This window comes from Triturus cristatus, chromosome 5_2 (genome assembly GCF_964204655.1).
Source record: "Triturus cristatus chromosome 5_2, aTriCri1.1, whole genome shotgun sequence".
Lineage (NCBI taxonomy): Eukaryota > Metazoa > Chordata > Amphibia > Caudata > Salamandridae > Triturus > Triturus cristatus.
In genome coordinates this window covers 1,101,299,458-1,101,325,733 of record NC_140588.1, presented here as the reverse complement: position 1 = coordinate 1,101,325,733, position 26,276 = coordinate 1,101,299,458, and the positions used below count along the sequence as shown (strand labels likewise).

Genomic DNA, 26,276 nt, shown 5'->3' with positions numbered 1-26,276 from the left:
TCACCTGCCCACTAGTAATGTGCATGATAGGAAGCCCCATTGGCTCATCTGTGCTGTTGAGATATAATATACCCATTTATCCTTAGTGATTCCATCATGAGATAGGCCAACCCTTTCCACAATCCTAAAAAGAAAGCACCACATGACACAGTTAAAAGCCTTCTCTGCAATCACAGATACTGACAGTGCTTCATTCTGGTGGAGATGGGCCAGCATTTGAATTAGGTTCAGGAGGTTTGGACTGAAACAAACCTCACCTGTGAGTCATGGATAAGCAATGGTATCTGCTGGGCAAGATTTTGGCTAGGATCTTGTGGTCATTGTTAATCAATGAATATGATGTGATAGCTACTACATTCCAGAGGATGCTTCTCATCTTTGCAAAGGAGTGAAATTATAGAATAATTAGATAGATGCTTTAGAGCTTTAGGCTATAGATCCTCCCTCTTTAAAGAACATCATTAGGGTGCAGAGTAAGTTCTCCTAACCAGTCCTCTGGCCAGGGAAGCCATTATCTCCCAGAGAATTACATAGGGGGAGTTGTATAAAAAATATGGTATTTCCTTTTGCCTAAGCTTACCTTCCAGATGTTAACTACTCTTTTGGGAGAGACAGGTGAGGCCCAGTTGCTTTAGAAGATCTGCAGCTTCTGTTTTGTGTCTCCAAGCTAGTAGAGACTAATAATAGAAGTCTCAACCATCTCACGCTGATGCGTTGCCAGCCTTTCTATGATATTCAGCATGGTTGCTGTTGTACACTACAATTTTCTCCGGCATAATTGAAAAGTAAGCAGCTATCCAGCCTTCTGCCCACATTCATAATGTTGCTGCTGTCACTTGATCAACACCCGCTCTGCCTGCATGATGAGGACATAATTAAGTACACACTTCTCTGATTTCCACTGACCATGTAGCTCAGGTATCAGTTGAGCACTGTATTGCTCGGTGAGATCTCTATCTGCTGTTTCATATCTTTCACCCAAATATGCCTCCCAGTTCAGGTCACTTCCCAGCATGAGGTCTTTTTGAGAAGCATCACTGGTTACCCACAATAATTGAGCCAATAGGACCAAAGCCTCGTTTTTTTTCCAATATGCTCTGATATGTCCCTGAAGTGTCTTTTTATATTGAGATTGTAACTACATTGTGGACTGAATACTCATGGATGCGGGGACAAACACAACCTACACCAAGCCTGATTTGCACCATTAACTGGTCACCTTGCATGATAACAGCATTGTGTCACATGGGAGAGTATGGCAGAGGCTGTCAAGAGGTAGTCAATGTGCCATGATTAGGCCGGGTTTTGTGGCTCAGTGGACTAAAGCAGCCACTGCAGGGGCTTGTGTTCGACCTCATGGTCACTGATTCAAATCCCGGCGGGTCCACTCAGCCTTTCATCCATCTGAGGTCGATAAAATGAGTACTTTTGAGTTGGGTAACAATAAACATCTGTTATTCAGCACCAGGACACCTATGGGTAATCTTGCGCTTTTTTATGTTCATTTCTTCCCATCTCTTTTTATACAGTTGTAGATCAATGTTGAAAATGTACAGATGTTGCATGAACTGTAACCAACATATCATTACATTAGAATGTATTTTTACTTTTGAAAGATCTTCAATAATTGAATATTTTCCTTACCAGGTGTTGTTAAGGGAGAGAAGCTGATTTTAATGGCTAATGCCCCTTTCTTCCAATGGGCTCTTCCATCCTGTGAGTATTTCACAGACATCATTTTATCCTGCCCAACTGATAAGGGCATCTCAGAGGCAGAAAAATGGAGGACAAACACACCTGGGGCTTTTGACTGGAGTCATGCAGCAAAGATGATTTGTGAAATTGAGGGCAGTGGGTATGTCTTTTAAACTAATCTGTGTATTCCAACTGCTTATCTGTACTTTCTTTTTCAAAGATCTTATCCCATATTGCAACAGGCTTAGCAGCATGCAAAAGGTTCTAATCCCCCTACAATTAATATTGTTAAAATAAACCAATTAACAATGCCTTCCTTTTCTTCCGCTTTATATCTTTAGATCTCTAAGTTATTTGGATTGCTTGACCAAGTTATACACCATAACCATATACATCTCAGAGGGGAAATACTTCATCAGGCCTAAAATATGCCCTGAGTATGAAATTCAGAGAAGCAAGGATTACAGATTACAGAAACATATTGGTGAAATTTACAAATGATCAATAAGAAAAGCAGCTGAGTAAAAATCATCTTGTGGTTTATAGAGTTCAAACTAAATCAGCAAGAGTAATATGGGCCAATAGAATCTAAGATAATAATTTCTTTTTTTTTTTTTGCAGAGTTTTATATAGCGAGAACTTGACCCGAATCCATTCAGGTATCAGAGCGCTTTACATAGCACCAGTTACGTTACATTAGGACACACGTTCATTTTTTTTGTTTAGGCACGGGGAGATTAAGGGCCATATGTAGGTGGCATACACTTTACCGATTCTTAAATACCGAATATTACCGATTCGGTATTTAAGAATCGGTAAAGTGTATGTAGGTAATAATTCGGTAAATGTTACCGAATCGGAGTAAGTCGGTAATTACCGAATCGGTAATGAGGCATACCTTCCCATTGATTGAATCAATGGGAAGGTATGCCTCATTACCGAATCGGTAAATACCGATTCGGTAATGGGGGGAGCACATTCAAGGGTGGCAGGGTGTCACATTGACACCCTGTTGCACCCCTGATTCGTCCATGTGTGCACATGTGGCGCACATACATGCCCTAGGGGCATGTATGTCTGCCACATTGCACACTTCACAGTGCACAAAAATGTATTTTCACACATATTCGTCATTTACCACCAACTATTAGTTGGTGGTAAATAACGAATCCCCACACCCACCACACAGTCCCCCTACATCGCATTTCTGTATTCGGTATTTACCGAATCAGTAAAATTACCGATTCGGTAATTTTACCGATTCGGTAAATTACCGAATACAGAAATGATCCCCCTACATCTCAAAAGCCTAAATACCGGTCGGTAACGGTATATTTACCGAAAATCGGCCGTTACCGACCGGTATTGGGCTACCTACATGAGGCCCTAAGTGATTTGCCCAGAATCACAGGATGTTCAGCCGAGACTCAAACCCAGTTCCCCAGGTCCGAGTTCGAGCGCCCTAGCCGTTAGGCCAACTCCTCTCCCCATTATTATCTTGATTATTATTATTATCTTGATTTGTATATTTCTGCTTCACAGCTTGAATACAGCTCCTGAATTACCTGACAGAATAGTAGACTATTCTCCCTAATTTCACACACAAAGGTATTACCTGTGGTCACTTCCACAAGATCCTTGGATAAGCAGAAGGAAGGTGACCCAACTATTAGAAATGGAATGTGATCACCCCCAGCTTCTTGTCAGAAACACAAGAAATCTGAAGGTCAATTGTTAAATTACAAATCTTCCACTATTTAGATAGTTCAGTCCTGCTTCACAATCAGTTTCAAAGAATTAAATCTTATCAGATAATTGTTTCTACTAATTAGGAACTCAAAAACGTTTAAAGTGAGGTATTCTACAACAAGGGGCAAAGATTACTTATAATGTCAAGAGGAAGGAAGCTTAAAAGAAAACCCCAAATATCGGACATGTGAAAAACTGATTGAAAGGACAATATCCTGTTTGTTTCAAAATTTAATAGAAAAATATCAATTTTAGCCAGTGTGAAATGTCAGAATCCGAGCAAGAAAAGAAATTTGCAACTTTATATTTTCAACAAACAAGGATCTAACCACAATAGCTTCATTATTAGAATATGGTCTGAGAATTCCCATGTTGAGTAAGTCATTGCTTTTTTTGTTCACAAACAAAATTCTGCTTTGCGATTTTGTTTTTCAAAAACTTGAAGGTTTGATGGAAAACTACATCATGTTGACAGAGCTATCCATCAAACTTTCAATGCATTTATAGGAAAAGCTGTCACAGCAGTTTGTGGAAATGAGAGAGCTGTCAGTTGGGCAAGCAAACAGATCTAAAGATGCGTATTTTAGCCATGGCAGGTTTAAAATACTCCACTGTGTTGACAGAAAATGATTCATCTGTAAAAGTATAAATTAGGCCTGACAATATCTAATTATGTAAGAAACAAAAAGTAACCACCTCAGACTGTATAAACGTGTTCTCCAAGATCAACTGTGTTTCCTACAGTGGTGGTAAGCATTTAGCTTTGTTTAAAATACCCCTCACACACCAAAAGGGCCCTTGGTTTCATGCTTCAACATGGGGGTCTTCCCGCCCCGCTGCGGGATGGGGCGTGCTACAACCTGCGCCTATGCGGGAGCACTGATATTGTGAAACAAAACTATGTGTAGTGTGGAAATGTGAGTGGAAGGGTCAGGAGTGAGCAAAGGAGTGATTGAAAATTAAAAAACACCTGGCCCTTGTGGAAGATTTTTTTTTTTTTGTAATATTCCTTAGGGCTGGTGTTATTAAAAATTGGGAATATGGTGGAGATACATAGCTATAATTAGCAGTTTCTCCTATGTTGTTAACATGTTTCGAATCCCTCCCCTGGCTTCTTCGTCAGGACCAAAGGATCCCTTGTATACTCAAATATATTCCAAAATGAGTACACAAGTAGATAATACTATGTGAAGTACATGTCAGATAATAAACATGCACTTCATGTGATACCTCAATAGGTATGTTAAATAAATGGATCTGGAAGAAAAACATGAGACATTAAAAAAACACACATACTATATGTATTATCCTTCACAATATGTAGAGCCCTGTAAAGAAAGTGATAGATATATGTGAATATAGCCACTATCACTATCTGACTTAATCGGTCCGTGTTGCATAATAATGGTGGAAAAAAAGGAAAATACATAGGACACACACACTTTTAACATAAAGCACACACTCTATATTGTAAAAACCACTAGACGCGGGTCCCAGGTGAAAAAAGCAGCTAAATGGTGCACATCTATAGTTATAGATATATCAATAACAATGGCAAAAATAAGTTTCTGAGTTTTCAAATAGCGACAAAGCACTTTTAAATTATTTGTTATCTTTATGTTTTTTATCCAGTTGACCACTTGATTAAATGTTGAACTTAGGGGAGAGGATGTGGTGTTACTTCCAGAACTGCAGACTTTGCAACTGGGGAACCAGGTTGGAGTTTCTGCTTCAGCTCGACATTCTGTGATTCTGGTCAAATCACTTAGTCTCCCCATGTCTACAACCAAAATGAATTTGTTCTTGTGTGATGTAACCAATACTCATGTAAAGCACTCCAATACCTGACAAGTCTGCACTATATAACACTGCAAAAACACAAAATAATAAGTGTTTTGCACACTTCTGTCATTGGGCTATATTTGGGCTACATCTGGGTGATTTTGGGCTACATTTGGGCTCTTTGTCTCCGGTGGCCATCTTGGGAGACTTATTTGTTATGAAGTTTCCTCATTTACTGCAGTCTCCTCAGTAGGAAATACTTTCAGTTTTTTACTTTGATTCCATCAAGAAGGCATTCAGATGTGTCACACATTTGCCATAAATTCAGAATGTTAGCACTCTTTTTGCTCATTAGATCACTGTAGTAAAGCTACTGCTCACCAGGGAAAACTGCTGCTGGCATTGAAAGTGCATGTTTCAGTCTGCATGTCAGAATTTTTTAATGAAATAGAAGAGGATTTGAGAAGTCACTCAAAATGTGCCCTAATTTTTCTTTCTGCAGCACTAATCATACTTTTTATGGGAAAATGAATCCCCTCATTTTGTTCCTTTTTAAATTAAAGGTTTTAAGAGTTACCACTTTAATCCAAGCAAGATGGCTTCAGGTGTGCCATACGTTTATCATAAGTAGGACTGTTAGCGCTCTAGTTGTTCTTTGGAACACTCTGGGAAGCTGCAGTAGAACACAAAGGAATCAACTGACAGTCTCTGCCCTTGTTGGATGTACATGTTTTACTGAGAATGTCAGACTTCATTCTCACATGACTGAGAAAGATAATGTGAATTTACAGAAAATAAGCTCTCAGTATAGTTTATAGATCACCTTCCAAACCTCTGTGGGAAAAGCATGAGAAAATATTTTTCTCTCAATCATGATACCCCAGCAGAAGGCTTTTTCACATGGTGAAATCGCCTTAGAACATACCACAATTCCTAAAAAGAGTATGGTACCATCAACAAATAATTTATAATGTAACTAAAGTCTTCTATTAACTGCAATGCTTTTTAATGAGGTGCTATTGCTGGAGCAGAGTTTTCTGTTGAAAATTTATTGAGTTTTAAGCTCCAGTTTTGTCTATATGTTTTGATTAAAATAACGAGTTTAAAAACACTAATTAATAGATTGTCTTGTTGAAGTCAGACTAACCAACATTACTAATGAGAGAAACTACACGTGGGAATGCATATATGTTGCTTAATAATACTGTGCGGGTTTTATTAAATGAATGTCGCAAAGTGCTATTTGTTTTAAGCACAAAACTCTTTTAAAATAACATGTACTAATGCTTTATTGTGTTGCAGAAGGCTAGATAATTACATACACATAAGGGTATTAGTGGGGATTAACACTGTTTAATCATTATGTTGTGGTAACGTTGTTTTGTGTTTCTTTTAATTAAAATGGTCTGTTTTGGCCTAAAACAAGATGGCTGCCATTTACAGCCTGCACTCGAGTGATTGAATTTTGACGAGAGGCCTTGCTGAACATGGTCGAGAGTCACCTGACCACAGCCTTTGCCTGGTTAGAAAATCTTCCGTGAGGACAGCAGCTCTGGGAACATTTCCAGCTGTCCTTGGACAAGGATAAAGCCACAATGAACATTGTCCAGTCTGCGGTGGCTTTGCTAAGATATCAAGGAAGAACATTTACGAAAGTAACATTTGCAAACTCGAGTTTCCTTCTTCCGTCTTTTTATTTTTGTGATTTTTCCTGAGCGGAGGTTTTCTAAATGTAACTGAAAGACTTCCTTTCCTGCTCGCTCTGCTCAGCGGCTCAACGGATATTCAACATTTGTTGTAACTTTTATTCGCAACATTTCCTATAAATATGTTAGACTAGAGAGGGTCCATGTTCGTTCGTTCATTCATTCTTTCCTGGTGGTCATCGCGTTTGGACGTTACCCATGCTGAGGACGGCAGCTCGAGAGACTTTACCGAGAGACCTGTCCTGACCCTTTTAGCTAGAATAGGTAACTATGAGAATGACAATTTTGCTAATGATAGACTTTTCATTTGAATTAATTTAGATAAACAAGCATTGTTTGAATTTCAGTGTTGGGTGTTTATTCCTTGTCAATTATTGAGTTCCAAATGTATTTCCTATGTCTAAAATCATGACTCAGGACAGAAATGTTATGGTCGCATTGACCTCATTGTAGATGCAGATTGGTTTAGGTTTCCTCTCCTATATCCAGTGTGGATAGAGTAATAGCGTGAATTTAGTGTGATGGGCCCTAGCGTATGATGTATTTATGTGCGTGTGACTGTAGATTTACTCTGTCCGTGGAAGCAGGGAGATTTTATATGCGCCGATCTGCAGCACTTTCCTGGTAGCAGTATGATGGTTAGATTATTGTCTTGATCAGATTAGATTGCTTGTACATTGGCTTTTGATTCATTGATTATTGATTTGTGTTGGTATATGTACTAATACTATATGTTGAAGTCGTCGTATTGAGTTTTATGTAGTGCTTCTGGAACTTGGGAGCTGATGGCAGTTCCGTAGTAGGGCAGAGGGAAGTGTGTGCTGCTCTCGGGAAAAACGGGATTGTTGGAATTACCTGTATGTATGCAGGAAAAACGTGTGACAATTGAAGTTGCGCGTCACATTGTCTGGGTTCGGAATCAGTGACATCGTCGTGTGTTACTATTAGAGACATATTTTCGGTATAAAAGGAGTGCGTATGGTAGCGAAGGTTATTTATGAAACTCTGGTCTTAAGTCCCAGGGATCCGAAAGGTTTGCCGTTAAATCTTATCGCGGGAGGAGTAATAGATATTCTCTGAGCTTGTCTGAAGGACTGGGCAGAGGTAAGCGCTGCTTGGTTAACGTGTGTTATAATTCTGTAGTGGGACAGACTGTTTGCTGTTCTCGGGAAAGGCAGGATTCTGTGTGGTTGTGCTATATTTTTCTGGTGTGAAAGTGCGTGAATGTATGAGCATTTAGTTGATTGTAAGACTCTTTGGAGCAGTCCTAGAGGAAACAGTTGATGGACGCATGTTAGAAGGGCAGAGTAGAGGGATGTGCTACTGTGTCAACGAAAGTGATAATTCCGTAGTGGAGCAGAGGCAAGCGCTGTTCTAGAGAGAAGCGGGATTCTTGTGAGAAAGAATTTACTTTACTATTCTGTGGTTAGCGAAACAGACAATGGAGATGTTTATATGTTGTAACTAATAGATTTTGTAGAATCTGAAACGAAGTCTACTGAGAAGGCTTTGTAAAGGAGGGGTAGACGAGTGACAGGAGACAGGAGCAGAAGCGACTGCAGCGACTGCTGACGTCATACAGACCGCGCTCTGATTGGGTAGTGGATCAGAACAGTGCTCGCGCTGGGATTGGTGCATTGGTGTGAGCCGCGCAGGGATTGGAAGGAGTACAGAGTTGACATAGACGCTCCAAGATTGGTGCGTTGGTGTGAGTCGCGCTGTTATTGGACAAAAAGATCGCAGAGTTGCGGAAGGGACTAAAGAATATTGGTAAACGTTAAAATGTATTACCAACCGGAGGAAAAGAAAAAGAAATCCTTGTTCGGTAAAATTAAAAGGTGGTTTGACAAGGATAAAAACATAATAACCAGAGAGGGTGAATTGCTACCTCCGAAGAGGACTCCTGCATCCTTTATGGTTGGGAAATATGGGTATCATACCTGTATTTGGTTAGAGAACTGGGCTAGGTATACTAAGGAAGATGGTGTTTTAGCATTCCCGGAACATGGTTCATTTAATCTGGCCGTGTTGAGAAATTTACGGGAGAAAATGATGCGTCTAGAGCCTAGACCAAGACCGACACAGTTCGAGGCGTTGGTGGAATGGGAAGATGAGGTGCATGAGCGAGAAAAGCAGAGGAGTGGAGGCAACTATAGGTACTTTTTTGGGAGGAAATATGATCGTGAAACTCATCATGATCGAATGAGGAGATGGCGAGATGCTAGTATGTCAGAGGGATTATATCCTATGAGAACTGTTGACGAGAAGGAAGGGAGGAAGGGTACAGAAAGGGTGCCTAATGCGGAAGAGAGAAGGTATGGAGCTAATGATTATGAGGATGAGGTCTTGGATGACATGATTTACAAGAGACCACCGCCGTATAGACCAGAACCAGAAGAGAGTACGCCAGCTGTTACTCCTGTAAGAGATACTTTGCGGATTATTAAAACTGAGGTTGTGACACCTGATCTGAAAAGTGATAGCTCTTTCACGGAAAGGGGGAGAGAGAGAGAGTGAGAGAGAGAGAATCGAGACAGTGACGAAAAAACAAGAGAATTAGCCAGAACGACATCTGAGCTGACTGAGAAAATTAGAGAGCTGACGAAAAATCTGGAAGCTGTTACAGTGCCTGTAACCATAGGTCCGGTTGTGCCTATTTTTGATAAACAAAGAATGGGTGAAAATAGATTGACAGTTCCTTATGTTGGGAATGGTTTGGTTGGTACTTGCACTTTGGAGGAATCAGGAATGAGAACAGGAGGAAATAATTTGAGACAGTCGAGACATGATGCCTGTAGTGGAGGATTAGATGTGCAGCCTAATTCAGGATTGAATACTGGTTGTTTGGGAGGAACGATTTTGGAACCACAAAGGATGACAGAACAAGTGGGTACAGTGAAGAAGTCTACTGAAATAACAGCTGAGGATTTGAATGATTGGTTGAAGGTTCTTCAAAAGAAGGATAAAGATTCACAGGCAATTGATGTAGCCAGGTTGCGTATGGAATTAGAGGAGCTTATTGCAGGGACAATTCCTATAGACATACTCAAAAGCCATCATGATGGAGAGTTATTATTTAGGTGCAAAAGCATCACCTGGAGGGCTAAAAATACACATGACAGATTGAGAGCAATAGCGAGTGAACAAGGAGCTGATATAGATAAGGTGAAGGCTTTGCAGAAGTCTTACAGGATGGATTTTACGGACAAAGATATTGAGAATTTAAATGGTGCTGGTAGAATAGGACAGATTAAGGAAATGATTGCATTGTTGCGAAAATGGGGTGACGTGGAAAAGTGGAAGGATAGATGGTACAAGAAAAGGGAAGATTCAGTGGACAGGACCTATTCAGCTTTTCCCATGAGAGAAAAAGAGAAAACAGTGGATGCTTATCCTACGAGAGAGATTCCTGGAGGTGGATATGTACATGTCCCATGGACTAGACAGGATATTTGATCATTTACGAATGATTTCCCTCGATTGAGAGAAAAGCCCGTCGAGTGGTATAGGCAGGTAGACAGGTTTGTGAAATTGTCAAAAGTGCTGTGGATTGACCTGAATAGTCTGTTTGATATAATTGTTCCAGCAGACTTGTGGGCAGAGTGTAAAATAGTTGTAGATTGGCCTGCTAAGGAGTATCCAAGAGATCCGAAAACAGGAGCACCAGATCCAGAGGTGATGAAGAAATATGATCAGGTAATTGTATTCCTGAAAAATAAAGTACCTCCAAAAGAGACAGATTGGGTTAAGATAGATCGAACACATCAGGAAGCAAAATAATCAGTTCATGCTTTTTACGAAAGGCTGATACTGGCTTTCAAACAGTTCAGTGGAGATGAACACCTGGGTGATAAGGATTTGAGTCATTTTGTATACAGATTTGTATATGGCCTGAGACCTGAAATCAGTGAAAGAATACGTGAGCATACAGTTGATTGGCAGAGTAAAAAGATTGATGAAATCTTGAGACATGCAAAGTACTTCAGTGATGAGATTGAAGCCAAACAGAGAAAGCTGAAAGAAAAAGCAATGTGGGCACAGGTGAAAGTTGCTGAGAAACAAGAAGCACAGTTGGTGGAACAGGCAAATAATCCAGGAATTAGACCCAGATATGCAGGAAAAGGAAAGGGGAATTTAGAGGAGGCCAAGAAGAAGTTCCCTTGTCACAACTGTGGACAATTGGGGCATTGGTGATCCGAGTGTACCAATCCACCATTAGTGAGTAACGAAAATAAACCCTTAAATCAACAGGTGCAGAACGAGGGGTGTAATCAACAGCAGCAACAGCAGAAGGTTGTCAGACAGCAGAGTCAGGAGCCAAAACCGCCCTTGCCGCAGAATAGAGGGTCCCAAAAGTATAATCAGGACTCGGGATTCTACAATGATGAGCAGGTAAACAAACCGAGGCGTTCTAACCCGGTACAGCAGTACTGGTTAAAGAATGAGGGGAGTGAGTCTGAAGGGGACTAATGACGGTGCCGAATGGTATGACCAGGCAGATGCTATAGTGGAATTTCAGAGTGGCAGAAAGTATGGGCGATGGAGCCAGTGGATCTCTATACCCTCCAAAAACTCTTATGGGTACTCCATCTCAATCAATTCAAACCCCAATTAGAGAGGTCTGAGGTCATCGTGCTGCTGGAGACAGAGGGTGGAGAGGAGGAAAGTGAACTTCTCCCTGATCTCCTGTAATTTAAAAAAAGGAATTATCAGTGGAGGGTGTTAACCCCTCCCTTGACCCCAGAGCAGCAGAGGGGCTTATACACTTGTATATCCATGATATGGATACTGGGGACTGTCTGTCTGAAATTTACAAGCTATGTGACAAAGCGAGGGTGATAATCAGGACAGAAGTCATTAAGATGCTGGCATTGGGGGCATATGCCCAACTAACCATGTTGTAGGGAAAGAGCAAATACACCTTAGCACTGGTTAGCAGTAGTAAAGTGTACAAAGTCCTATGGCCAAAAGAAATAGGTGCAGCAAAAATGGAGGAGGTGAGGCATAACATCTGGGGAAAGAACCACTCTAAGGCTGACAGATCTAATGGAGGTCTTCAGCACTGGCTGCAAGAATCAACCAGGAAATGTTTTGCAGGCTAAAATCAAGGCATGCAAAAGGCATTCAAGTATCAAAATAGAGCTTGGTGGTCTATTTTCTCACAAGACAGATAGAGAGAATTAGTAGATCATAGAGAAGAAACTTCAAGCACTCTTGGAGAGTGGAGTTCCCTGAAACCTACATCCTTTCTCAGATGTAATGAAAATTATTATCATTCTGTAGAGAAATATTGACCCATAGTTGCGCCACTTCCTGCCTTGACTCCCAAGAAGCATACCAAAATTTTCATTTGGACTGTGGACTTTATGAGTTCGAAAGGGCTCTGTTACAGACCCCTGTATGTCAAGTGCAGTGGTAGAGCTTTCGAGTTGTCAAGAAGTAGATCTGAAGGGAGAGCATGATCAGATGCGCACAAGATGGCTCCTCTTTCCTGGCCTGTTATGTGTTATTTTTCACCATCAGAGCTACCACTCACCTGTTTCTATGGAGGAGCTTTGATTATAATCCTACATCTATAACAACTTTAAGCCCAAACCCACCTTGCTCAGACTCAGCAACCTCATTTAACAAACAAACCCCATGCCAGCTATAATCTGCTTCCCACTCGACATCCAGACCACCACAACCATTATGTTTTCCATCAACTCCGGGGCACCCACTGTCCCCGCCCCCACCATCTCTTCAACCTTGGATCCAACGTAATCAGCCCTGATCACACCGATCTCCTCAATGCTTCAATCTCCACAGCATCTTTCCCAGATGGATGGAAGTAGGCAGACATCATACCCTTGCTAAAAAAGCCCTCAGCTGATCCCATTGCCCTCAAAAGCAGTCGGACAATCTACCTGCTTCCATACCAAGTCAAAGTACTTGGGAAGGCCATCAACCGACAGCTCACTGACTACCTAGAGCAAACCATCTAATCTACACATCAGAATCAGGTTTCTAGTCCAAGCATAGCACTGAGACCACGAGCATCACTGCAACTGAGGGAAAACAGTGCCTTTGATACTACTTGACCTGTCAGCAGCGTTCAATACAATTGCCCTCCACATCACAATATAGGCATTCAACAACATGCCCTCAAGTGGATCATCTCATTCCTCTCAGGACGCACCTCATTTCTCCTCCATTCCCAAGGATATCTTATACAGCGTGCCCAAAGGATCATCCCTCGCCCCCACTGTCTTCAACATCTACATATCTCCCCTCATGGACATAGCCAGATCCCATGGACTCAACATCATCTGCTATGCTGATGACACTCAACTCATACTCTCAATCACCAAGGTCCCCTCTAACTCCATGGCTGATGTAGATGACTAGATAAGAAACACCTGCCTCAAACTGAACTCTGACAAAACTCAGTTACTGATTTTTGGAAAGAATGTCTTCTCCTGAAACCACAGCTGGTGGCCCGGAAGAACTCAGACCAACACACTCAAACCAACTGACCATGCTCACATCCATAGCATAATCCTTGACATCAAACAGACCATAAAACAACAAGTAAATGCATTCACTGCTTCCAGATTCCACACCATCTCAGTGCTCTGCAAAAGTTTCAGATGAATCCCAGTAAACACCAGAAAGATCATCGCACAAGCCCTCATCACCAGCCACCTTGACCATGGCAATGTGCTCTATGCTAGGATCCCCACCCAACTCCTCAAAAGACTCCAGAAAATATACAACATGGCAGCCAGACTAATCCTAGACCTCCCCAGGTGTTTCCACATGTCTCCTCACATTAGAAACCTCTACTGGCTCTCTGACCAGAAAAGATGCCCATTCAAGAGGCTCAAACACACATACAAAGCCCTCCACAAACAAGGACCTTCCTACATCAACCATCGGCTGAACATCCATCTTCCCTAAAACACCTGTGCTACACTTCAATCTCCCTTGTACTTGTCCTCTGCATCCATCACACCCACAGGGGGTCTGCACAATCTCTTACATTGCCTCCACGACCTGAAATGACCTACCCCAACAACTCCATATGGCACCCTCCCCGGAAGTCTTCAGAAAGCAAATCAAGACCTGGCTTTTTGACTTAAACGCAGCAATCTCAACACCCAAATATCCCTAGGGGAGATAGTGCTGCGCTTTAGAAAAGATTGATTGATTGAATGATTGATGAGAGCAGGAAGAATAGGGTGGTGAGTTTCGCTTCATGGACAGAGCATCCTTAATCTATTAATTGCCTTCTTTGCTTTCATTGCTGAGCAAGCTTGACTACTCTCACTGAGCGCACTCTCACAGTATTTCCAGCACTCCTTTTACTCCTCTAGGAGAACTCAGCTGTGTCGCGACACATTTTGATCAATGCTTGTGATGACTTATATCCATTTTCATTTCCGGGACTATTCATTTTCAGACTAATTCATTAATGTTCTTCAATATAAAATTGTTGTTTACGCTTTCCAATTTATTCTTTGTGAATTATACCTCAGAAGCATTAGTTTTCTTGTACTTCTTCCTCTGTTCATGTTCTTCCTTACCCTTCCTTATCTCATTACTATGGCAGAGGGTGGCAGTTCTTCACTTTAAATGGCTCTCATGGCAACTAATCCTCAGCTATTCATAAGAAGAGCAAAGGGGGGTGGAAGCAAGAACCTTAAATAGGACCCAGCCTCTCCTTAAAGTCACCCATCCCAATTACTATGGAGGACTTCATAGGCAAACTTAAAATGTTCAAACATTTATGTTGGATACAACTACCACTCTTCAACATCTCGATGATCAATGGTCCCCTCTTGAAGCAAGGGTCTCTGACTTGAAGCTTCATTCAATTGAATTCTGAGACACATCTTTAAAGATGAACACTCTTTCTAAGGAGCTTGAAGCTCTTAAAAGACAAACAGAGGACTTTAAAAATTGCAATCATGCATGATTGTTTCCTTCAAACAAAATTGTCCTAGGTAAAATGGGTCTTGCTATCAATTCCACCTCAACATTTAAAGAGCTCACCGTCTGGGACCAAAATCTTTTATTTTCAACTCCACTTCCAAACCCAGAAGAATTATCATTCTGTTGCTACATTATACTGAACTTATGCAAGTACTTACCACTTTGAAACAGCGAAAACAGATGATAGACAAGAAAATGAATAAGAGACAATATACAAGAATGTTTTCGTCATTTGGATGTTCCCTCATTTCAATATGAGCCAGTCATATGTGACAGCATTTGAAAAAAAAGAAAGGCTGCTACAGTACCTTGTTTTCCTGCTGTATTTAAAATATTTCCTTTCTATGTGGAACACATCAGCGCCACAGCTAAGAGAAGTGATTCTCACAAACAGCCATTATAAAATGTTATCTTCTATGAGTTGAAAATAGGTTGTCATAGCTTTCTTTGACCACCACTTCTGTAACTTCACATATTCTGAGATTCCTTTACCATTCTATGTTTCCTTGGCTTCAATTATATCTTCAGATTGGTTTAATCATTTTCTTCTTGTCTCAGAATATTACTATTGTTAATGATTAAAAGTGATGCATCTCAGTGGAATCTGATTCAAACTCTTGACTCTTAGACCCTCTTCTTTGTAGAGCCAGGACAAGTCATCATAAACTGTCACCTTAAAGATCTCAAGTATTTTTCATCATGTATGTCCTGGACATCTGCTCATCCTTCCTCATTTTGTTTACTGATATCTGATAATTTGTGCAACAAAGTCAACAAGCTTTGAGTGCTTGAGTGGTATGTGTGTGTCTAGGACCCTGGAGTGCTATGCATCCTTCCAAATGAAGCGAGTCTGCAGAATAAGGTATTGTCTAACTGTGTCTCCTACTACACTGTAAATCACCAAAAATATGTGCTAACAAGTGTAACAACATAATACATCACTAGAATGACTGAGCTATGTTTATTACACAGTTTAGTATGGATTTCTGTACCTGTATTTTAATGTCTTAATTGTACATTGAGAAATGGTCAATAGTTGTTCGTGGGCTGTATCCTATACCCTAATAGAAGATAGCCATGTGACATGTGAACCATCTATTTCAGGGCACACGCGCAGGGCTAGAGCATTAAAGAACAAAACACAAAAGATTTGAAGTCTTTGATACATTGACAATATATTTTATTGTACTAGTGCAATATCAATTTTTGGCTGCAAAATAGAATAAAATGTCAGATAAATTAATCATCCATCCCACCACTTTATTCACTGAGCTCCACACCGACTTGTAGAAAAAGGTATTGACTTTAAGAGAACCTGGCACAACTAAGGCAAAGTGTTAGCAGCAAGTAAAGTGAAGCAGTGAGAGGAGAGGCAGAAAGCAGAGCCCCCCTAGTATCAGCAGCAGTGGGGTCAACAACCTGTGATACGGAAGACATTTGATTCAAGACAGAGGCAACCTATTCATTTCCTCTTTGCAGTTGATTGTCTATCAATTATGATTCATAAGTAGATCTAAAAGGTGTTTGTTTTCGAGCATGAACAAAAATAAAGCTTTCACAATCTGCCACGTCATACAAGTCATTAAGCAGTCTAGGAAGCACCTGCAGCTCCTCAATGACATAGTCAGCATCCCCTAGTGCTTTCCTTACCAAACTCTCATCAATACTTAGCTGTGGAAACTTAAAGGTACCAACCATATAAAATGTCTGTTTGGCACAAATTAGCAATACTAAATGACCCCCATTTTTTAACAGAGATGAGACATTTTTGAAGGCACTGCAGAACTCCTCTTTAGTTGTCGCATGGACTGCCAAACAATGTGTCAGGAGCAAGCAGTCAGCCTGGGGCAGGATAGCAGGAGACAGCGGGTTACTTTTGCTCACGTCATATGTGAGAATTTGTTTGATTTTACTTCTTAACTTGTTTTGCTTCTCAGCCCATTTTTCCCTAAACAAGGAAATAAACACAATTAATATTGTTATTTTTATTATTAGCTGAGCATGTTTTTTTCATTAAGGAGGAAGTTTTCAAAAATAGTTTGATTAAATAGAAACAATATGGGCCTGATTCACTAGGTAAACTTACATGCTGGTGTAGGTCTAGTCAGACAACTCCACACATAAAAATATAACATAGGCCTATCCTTTTTTCACTCACCCACCTTTCACAACCCATCTATGAATAAATCTCACCCCCCCACTCATCATGAAGCATAATAAAAAGATCTCAGCTAAACAGACCCTTCGGGGGACACATAGTGCATTGCAGTTCCAGCCCTATGAGAAGCAACACTCAATGATGAAGCATGACATCCCTTGAGATGTGTGAGGGCAGCAAGAGACACAATCTGCGATTGTCTCTTTTTGAGAGAACAGAACCTAGAATATCCCTTTCCCTACTTTACTTTACCCCTCTCTGGACACTAGCCACGTCCCCTTAGGAACAGTAACCCTTTCTTTAAATTTGTATAGGCATCCAATGGTGCTTGCCTCACAAAGCATGGTTCGGAAGAGGGGACCCATTTATACCCCCACAGGCCCCATTCAGAGGGCCCCATTGAAGGGGGTCTGCTACGGGCTGAATTCCGACAGCCGATCCACGTTGAAACAACTGATTTGGAAAGGCCGTCCAACACTGGCATCGTAATACGTCAGTCAGAAACACGCTCCATAAATGAGTCACCTCCGAATGACTCGGATGCCCTGAATGCCATTCAGAACTGAGTCGTAATTTCGTAATCGGTCAGTCGGGAGGCTTTCTGAATTGGTCAGAAACATGGGTTCTGAGTCAGATTCGGACAAACCAAATCCCATTCACACACGTTCAGAATGATGTGTTTGTGTTTTACTGGTACATTTGTTCCTTTCCAAACCTCACTGTGATCAGTGCATCAGTGTATATCTTTATTCTTGCCCACCTATGCCAAGGCTTTCAAAATCTATTTTGTTTAAATTAGGTGTAAGTTTCTATTGTATACAAATTAAAGAGTAATTACAAGCATGCAAGAAAATAATCATCAACACATTAGATGAAAATGGGCTATTTGTTGGCTATAAAACTTTGTCTAAATGTGTTTAAATATTACGGTATAATACAATATCCTGATAGTGGCTCAGTAGCCAGGGTAATACGCATAGGCATTAAACATCATGTAGAGATTAACGCAATCATCTGCCTGACATAAGATTAGGTAGATCAGGGACTCTCTTGTGGGAATCTTCAGTGGCTGGTATAAAATAAGACAGGAAGGGGGTAGGGGGCAAGAAGGCGGAGGTTGGTATTGTACCTGCTAACTCAAACATAGTGTGAGGAAAGTCATCTAGATAGACTAGAGGCCACATGTGGAGAAGTGTGGCTCAATGGTTAGAGCAGGCAGACCCTGATGCAGAGTTCTGGCCCCCGACCAGAGTTCAATCCCCCGCCTCGGCGGGTATTGGATTCAATTCCATCGGACCTGATAATTCTCGCCTCGGTGCCTATTCTAATCATGGTTCCCACACTGCAACTCTGGGCAATAGCTTGCTTAATCTCCACAACGGCCCCCACAGTGCTAAGGATGCCTGGCTTTCACCTTGGGGTGCCCAGGAGTTGACATCTCACAGGAAATACCAGGAAGGTGTGGTAAATAAAATATTACCGGGACTGAATTTCATACGACATATTAAATAAAATAGCTCAGAATAATAAGAGGCAGAATCCGTGGTATAAGAGGTTTCTGAATGGGCTTTATTCCAAAATGGCCGACTCGAGTGGCAGCCTTCAGGTTCCGTCACCACGAGGGTTCAGGAAGTGAAGTACGATATTTTATTGACAGGAAATTGCTTTTATAGAACATACATTACAATGAAACAAATGTAGAAGGCGTAACAATTGATAAGAGAAACGATACTATGAATACGTAACCGAAACTAGGCGTAACAAGGAGTAAAAAGAAACATGATTGGTTATGATGTCATGTATAGGTGGATCTATAAGATAATACTTGGCAGAGATGCGCGCGCAGCAGCATGACGTGTAATTGACGTGCAACTAGGGGGTGAAGGGGACTTGACATTTAGCTCTACATGCGGAGACGAAAAGTCTGGGGGGTCAAGTCAACCTAATCCCAAATCATATCTAACATCCTATGTTTAAAGAACTATGTTATCCACAAGGAAGGACTCTCGGACAGAATCTATTCTATACTGACTGTGTGTGCGTGCACAAGCGTCTAAGTGTCTATATGAGATGCAAGAGGCAGAAAACTTTCCATGGCAACTGGGCTATGAATTACTTGCATGAAGACAGAGAGGCCGGGCCCCTTGCTCGGTAGCTTGAAGAAATGTTTACCTAAACTACTAGACAGGAATGCATCGGCTGAAGAGCAAAGTAGATAATTCGAAGGTGAAATACAGCTTCTTGGCAGGCGGGCGAAACTGGCCGAGGCAGGCACCGTTAGCTGCACAGGAAATAGGACAAAGTTCATGGATACAGATGCGAGCTCAAGCTGACGCTTGTCAGAGGCAGAGAGCAGGGAAAGAATTCAATGGCAGAATCGGGCCTACTTCGCCTGAACTGTAAAAATGGAGTAACTTAGCCATATAAAGTCGGTGGCCTTTCATACTTAGGAATTGAATATCCAGCCCATTAATGGCGGATCTGACAGAGGACATGTTGATGGTGGACGCACATGTGTTTGCGTCTTCGAAACTGGAACTGGAGGGAACATACATGTGCTTGTAACATGCATATAGAACCGTTGGGGTCCAAGATAGGGGACATAACTGATCAGGAAAATCCACCTTTCCACATTCCCTCCTTGTCCCCTACTTGCCCGTCAAGAAACATCAATCTTCATTAATCCATCGATTTGCTCATGGAGCATCATTTCTTCTTCTTTCTTCTTCCGGGATTTTGAACGAAAACCTTGATGTGGAATACACGATGTGGCACACAGACCACAAATCGCTGGTCCACATTGCAGACATAAGCAGCAACTGAAGAGTATAAGAAGGCCAATACCTAGGAAGGATAGAACTCTCCATCCCCAGGCTGATATCACACTCCAAAACCACCCGGACCAAGTCCAAGTGCCTGGATTCTCGTGTATCTGGCTCACAATCTTATGAAGGCGTGTTATAGCTTTATATACAGATGGCGAATTTTCTGGTATGAATACGCAGCAGCTGGATCCGATGACCCTACAAGCTCCGCCCCTATCGGCCAGGATGACGTCAAGGACAAGACGATTTTGAAGAACAACAGTTCTCATCACAGATTGTTCCTCTGTCAGATTGCCTAGGGCGGCTATAGTTTCATTCACTACAGCTTCAAGAGTCTTGGTTAGTCTACGTATCAGCTTACTATTTGAAATTGTACCTATATAGGGAAAGATACCTTTATTGAAATCTACATACTTGTCCCATGCTGTCTCAGTATAATCGACAACTGGGAGATCTCTTCGCTCTCTATGGTGTACTAAATGAACATTTCGATAATAATCAGGAGGAGCTAGGAAAACAGGTGGCAAAAGGAATGCTATGTAACAGGTACCATCCCAGTCTGGTGGTAGACCCATGTATGCAGTCTGACCACATATGAAGTAGGAGTGGCGTGAAGCTCTAAATGAAGATTTGCCTTCATCACTAAATTCTACTGTAATAGTGCATTTGCTATGGCCCATATGTATGGAACCAATTTTTCTTATACATAATTCACCCTTAACTGGAAATACTGACATGGTGGGCAAAATTAGCTCAACTTCGGATTCGACATTCAGAATCATGAGATTAGGTGTAAAATTACCTAATCTATATACTTCATTTTCTAGATCAGTTCCTGTTCTACTGGGGTGACCCTCCTTATCAGGGTAACAGACTTTTAATAGAACTATGTTCAGATTTCCCCATATCCAATGGTGTTGATAAACTGCTGTATCTGAGTCTATAGAATTGATTAAACTGAACCATGCTCCACAGGAGCCATTATGTGTGAACGGATGTGGAAAGAAAGGCAAAACTCCTTTGTTATTCTGATAGGGAGGGAGTCGGCCACACACCCAAAAATTAGTGGCATTACTAGTCTGATGGGAATGATGTAACATACTAATGAAAGTGTTATTACGCAGCGCAAGTCTATAGGACAACTCATGTGGGGGTAGGTCACTAAAAGAATGTTCATCAGTTATATTGAAAACATGTTTAGAAACAGGATAATATATATGCAACAATATACTTGCAGTAATTATTATAAAACTCAAGAAAAACAAAATTAATAAAGTCACAATACAGTGGCTACGCAATAATTTACAGTAAGCCTGTCGTTTCAATATTGTTCTTGATTGTTCATGATTCAGACCTAAGGGATACATGTCGGGACAGATTCAACCGCTTCACCTTGGAGAGGACTTAAACAATCAAATCGTCCGACAGCTTGGGTCTGGATCTGAGTTTCAGTTTGTAAAGTTCGGTGCTACTGGCCTCAGCCAAAGGTAGCTTTGAGTCAATGGGGGAAGACACACGGGGAGGACTGTTTATATCTGAAGGAAGTCCATGAAATTTCTTGATGTGGCTGGAATGGACCCAGCCCTTCCTGCCTTCGATCTTCACAGCTGTCCTTGTCGTCAGCAGGACTAACTTAGGAGTCTTCCACCTGGGCTCCAGCTGAGACTTTCGGTCGAAATTCCTTACAAGGACGAAATCGCCTGGGATTACGTCATGGGGTTTCACCTCAGTGTTGTCAGGAAAAGCTGCAGCTACCTGTGAACGACAAGATTGTAGTGCAGACATCAAGGAAGCCAGGTAATCTGTCAGCATATTACAGTCAACATCAGTTATTTTACGGGGTATAGGCGTCCCCCACATATTCGGTGGTCTGCCAAAGATCACCTCATAAGGGGATAGCCCTGTTCGAGAGTGTGCTACCATTCTCATGTAAAATAGTGCAACTGGTAAGGCTACTATCCAGTCAACACCTTTTTCCTGACATATTTTTGACAATCTGATTTTCAGAATTTGATTATGTCGTTCCACGAGACCTGCTGCCTCGGGGTGTCGGACACAATGAAATTTCCACTGATATCCTAGCAGAAGCGAAACATGTTTCATCAATTCGGATGAGAAAGGCTGGCCGTTATCTGAATATACAACACGTGGTAAACCATATCGTGGGAAGAATTCTCGAACTAGCTGCTTGGCAGTAGTCGGGGCAGTGTAATCTGATACTGGGTATGCTTCAGTCCACCGGGAAAGAGCACAGACAACTACGAGAACATATTTGAATCCTCGACATCGTTCCATCTGGATGTAATCCATCTGGAGGACTTCGAAGGGATGATCAGGAGGCTGAAATCCACCCTGTTCTACGGGAACACTCTTTCCTGGGTTAAACTGACAACATATCATACAGGTACGGACTTTTTGTTTAGCTGCTGCTCGTAAATGTTTGTTGAACCAAATGTGTTGAATGCTGTCTAGCATAGCTTTCTCTCCTAGATGCGCCGGACTATGAATCGTAGCTATAATGGCTTGGACCATTGAATCAGGAAGGAACCATACAGATTTCTCCTTCGTCATCCATCCCTGATCTGTTTGGATCCCTCCTAGTTCAGTCCATTTCTTTATCTCTTCTGCTGTGGCATGTGTCTGTATGTCAATTATGTCAAGTGCGGGATCCTTAATCGTCATACACTGTGTTGGTGTCGGAACTATTGGCTTTGTCATGTCGGATGTGCGAGTCTGAGCAGTCTGTTTAGCTGTTCTGTCAGCTAAATCATTGCCTTGAGAAATGATATCAGTAACCTTCGTGTGTGCTTTACATTTCATAATCGATATTGCAGTCGGTAAATGAATTGCGTCTAACAAAGCATGAATGAGGGACCCGTGCTGAATATGGGTTCCATGAGAAGTTAAATAACCCCTCTCTCTCCAAAGCACCCCGAAGTCATGTACGACTCCGAATGCATAACGTGAATCAGTGTATATATTAACTTTCTTATTTGTGGCTTGAATACAGGCTTGTGTTAGAGCAATAAGCTCTGCTGCTTGGGCTGACAAAGTATCTATACAGTTTGTTTCAATAACTTCAGTGTCTGTTGTGACTGCATACGCGGCCACTAAATCTCCTGTACTTGTTCTCATGCACGAACCATCTACATACAACGTCAGGTCTGGATCTAACAATGGAACGTCTGTTAAGTCTTGTCTGGGTTTCGTCTTTATCTCAATAACTTCAACACAATCATGAGCTAGTGGGTCTGTTCCCATTACGGGCAAGAGTGTAGCAGGATTCAATGTATTACAACGTCTGATTTCTATGTGTGGCTGAAACAATGTCAACTCATACCCTGTAAGTCTAGCTACGGTCAAGTGTTGTGTTTGCGTTCGGTTCACAAGAACCTCTACTGCGTGTGGTACTTGTACTGTCAATGGATGCCCTAACACTATGGCATCACTTTGTCTGATTGCTAAAGCTGTTGCTGCCACTGATTTTAGGCACGCAGGCAAAGCCTGAGCTACGGGATCTAATGTACTGGAAAAATAAGCACATGGCTTGCGTGATCCTGCTTGTTCCTGAGTGAGTACTGACAAAGCAGTACCTTCACGTTCTGTAACAAAGAGTGTAAAATGTTTGCTGTAACATGTTGTTGCTAAAACAGGTGCTTGACATAGAGCTTTCTTTAAGCTTTCAAAAGCTTGTGTGTGTTCCTGCGTCCAAGGGAGGACAGTCGATGTGGCTGCCTCCTGTGTTGTCAACTGAATGAGTGGTTTTGCTAGAAATGCATATTGAGGGATCCACTGCCTACAGTACGAAGTGAGGCCTATGAAAGCCCGCACCTCCTTTTGTGTCTTGGGCATTGGCATGTTAGCAATTAACTGAATGCGATCAGGTGTAAGCTGCCTTCCCTCCTTGGACAGCGAGTGACCAAGATAAATAACTCGCTGGACACAGAATTGCAGCTTAGAAGGAGACACCTTGTGCCCCTTGTCGGCCAGAAAATGTAAAACTGTCAAAGATGCTTTTTCACATTCGGGTTCGCTTCGGGCGGTGATCAGCAGATCATCGACGTATTGAAGCAGTGCAGTGTTAACTGGCATGTGTATACTGTCAAGTTCTCGTTTCAGTGCTTGGCTATAGATGCTGGGACTTTCTGTAAATCCTTGAGGAGCGCGTGTGAATTTAAAGCTTCGTCCATTCAAACTAAATCCGAACAGATATTGGCTTTCCGGATCTATTGGGACGCTGAAAAAGGCATTCTTGAGATCAATTACTGTAAAGAATGTGGCTTGAGAATCAATAGCTGTCAGTAATGATGAGATGTCGGGGACCACAGGAAATTGTGGCACAATGCACTTATTTAATTCGCGCAAATCAATAACCAATCGATATACTGGCGGGGCCGTAGGATCAGTTCGTTTAAGAATCGGAATGATCGGTGAATTACATACATTGGAGTCGGTTTCCACAACCACTCCTTGGGCAACAAGCTCGTCAATGATTTTCAGTAAAGCCGCTACAGCATCTTGCGGTAACTTGTATTGTCGCATTCGTGGTAATACCACTCCTGCCTTTAATGTGACTCGATATGGTGTAATGTTCATGCAACCAACATCAGTAGGGCCTTGTGCCCATAAATGTGCGGGTAAAGCCTGTAGTCGGGAATCCATGTCTCTGGATACATAATGACCTTTAAAATCACGTAAAAACAATCTTACTCCTTCCGGAGAACAACAAATAATAGCCCCTAGGGCTTTCAATGTCTTTATACCTAACAAGTTTTCTGGACATGATTTAGTAAGCAATAAATCAGTAGTTCGTGTCAAGGGACCAATCGTAAGTGGAAGCGGCTGTGATACTTCATTAACAATAGGCTTCCCTGAAAAACCAAGGGAAACATTTTGAGAGCCTGAGAGGGGTGCCCCTGGAACTTCACTACGTTTTATGGTTGTTCGACTTGCCCCTGTATCAAGTAAAAATTTTCTGTCTTGACCTAATAATTCACTATGTACATAAGGTCCTTCTTGATCTACTGGGATCTCAATAAGGGGTAAGTCAACTTCCCTCTCTAGGCTGTTTCATGTGTAACGCTGATATTCAGGATATTCATACTGTGCGGTCTGATACATTTGTCGTGTAGTTGTTTGTGTGGCAGCAGCAGGCAACGGTGGTGCAGCTGGCACAAACTGTATGGGCTGTTGTGAGGCTGGCATAGACTGTTGCTGAGCTGGCATGGCCTGTCCATGCTGCGTAGCTCCTTGTTCATTCTGATCCTGTCTGACTAGTCGTGGTCTTTCTTTTGCAATACCTATGGCTATATTACGTTTCAGGACTTGACAATCGTGTACATAATGGCCTAGTTGTTTACAGTAATTGCAGGTTCCCTTTACAGGAACTGCAGAATCTCCGGAATGTGTCACACCCTTTTTGTGACCATCCGCCGGTACTGTCTGGGAAACTAGCATTTTCATTTTAGTATCCTTCATACGTCTTTGTTCGTGTTCTTGTTCATCTCTAATTCTATTGTGATGATACTGTAACATTTGTAGCATTTGTGACGGAGTGTTACTTTGCCAGGTACTCTCGAATTTCAATATTCTATTCTTTACTGGAGGCAATGCGTTTTCCACTAATTTTGTCACAAATAAATGTGGATATGAGTCACTACTTGCTTTTATACCACTGTTTATACCAAAACATTTTTCAAATCGGGCATAATAATCACTTGTGTCTTCATCATGCTTTTGTTTACAGGCTGTGATTGCACCCCAATCTTCCTTTTTCGTAGTTAATAATCGTGGCAGTACCTGTACTAGTAAACCTGGTAATGCTTTAACTTTATCCCCGAGTCCTGAACCTGCAGTTCGGGCCTTTTCTTCTGCTTCTAATGCTGTCCAATCTATCTTTTGATCTCCCACTTCCCACTCTTTTTCTTTCAGTTTTTCATAAATGCCAGCAGGCATTAGCACCTTTAATATCGTCATAATATCAGGATAGGTATACTCTCCCATCAGTAACATGTCTTTAATTTCTCGGTGAAAACCCGCTGGGTCTTTGTCATGACTGGGTACTACTTTCTTCATTTCTAACAATTCGATTTTTGTTATGGGTGTGTATACAAATACACGGTGAAACTGACTGTCTTCGCCCTTTATTGGGTGCACTTCTCGTAAGGGATTCTGTCTATCCATGTAGTACGGTGTTCCTTCTTTATTGGGGATCGAGAAAGGATCTGGGCTTACAAAAAGAACATACTGTTTTCGTGACATTAGTATTTCTTTGATTAACTTGTTACTAGAACCTCTCCATCTATTCGCAAGTAGTTCAGTTAATATATCAGGTAAGGGACCAGGATCAGCATGTTGGCTCTTATATAATATAAGAAGTTGCTGAAT

General features: G+C 41.6%; 1 protein-coding gene and 1 long non-coding RNA gene across 2 annotated transcripts in view; one reads left to right on the top strand and one right to left on the bottom strand.

The window, feature by feature from the left end:
- Positions 1 to 7,273, top strand: part of LOC146829766 (uncharacterized) — a 31,840-nt gene extending 24,567 nt beyond the window's left edge. The window contains exons 3-4 of the long non-coding RNA XR_014962044.1: positions 1,648 to 1,855; positions 6,653 to 7,273. This is a non-coding gene — a long non-coding RNA (uncharacterized LOC146829766). The remainder of the gene's footprint in view (positions 1 to 1,647; positions 1,856 to 6,652) is intronic.
- An 8,782-nt stretch (positions 7,274 to 16,055) lies between these two features.
- Positions 16,056 to 26,276, bottom strand: part of LOC146829765 (nicotinamide N-methyltransferase-like) — a 127,621-nt gene continuing 117,400 nt past the window's right edge. The window contains exon 3 of the mRNA XM_085608486.1: positions 16,056 to 16,854. Coding sequence (XP_085464612.1) covers positions 16,401 to 16,854 — 454 coding nt within the window. The 3' untranslated portion in view covers positions 16,056 to 16,400. The remainder of the gene's footprint in view (positions 16,855 to 26,276) is intronic.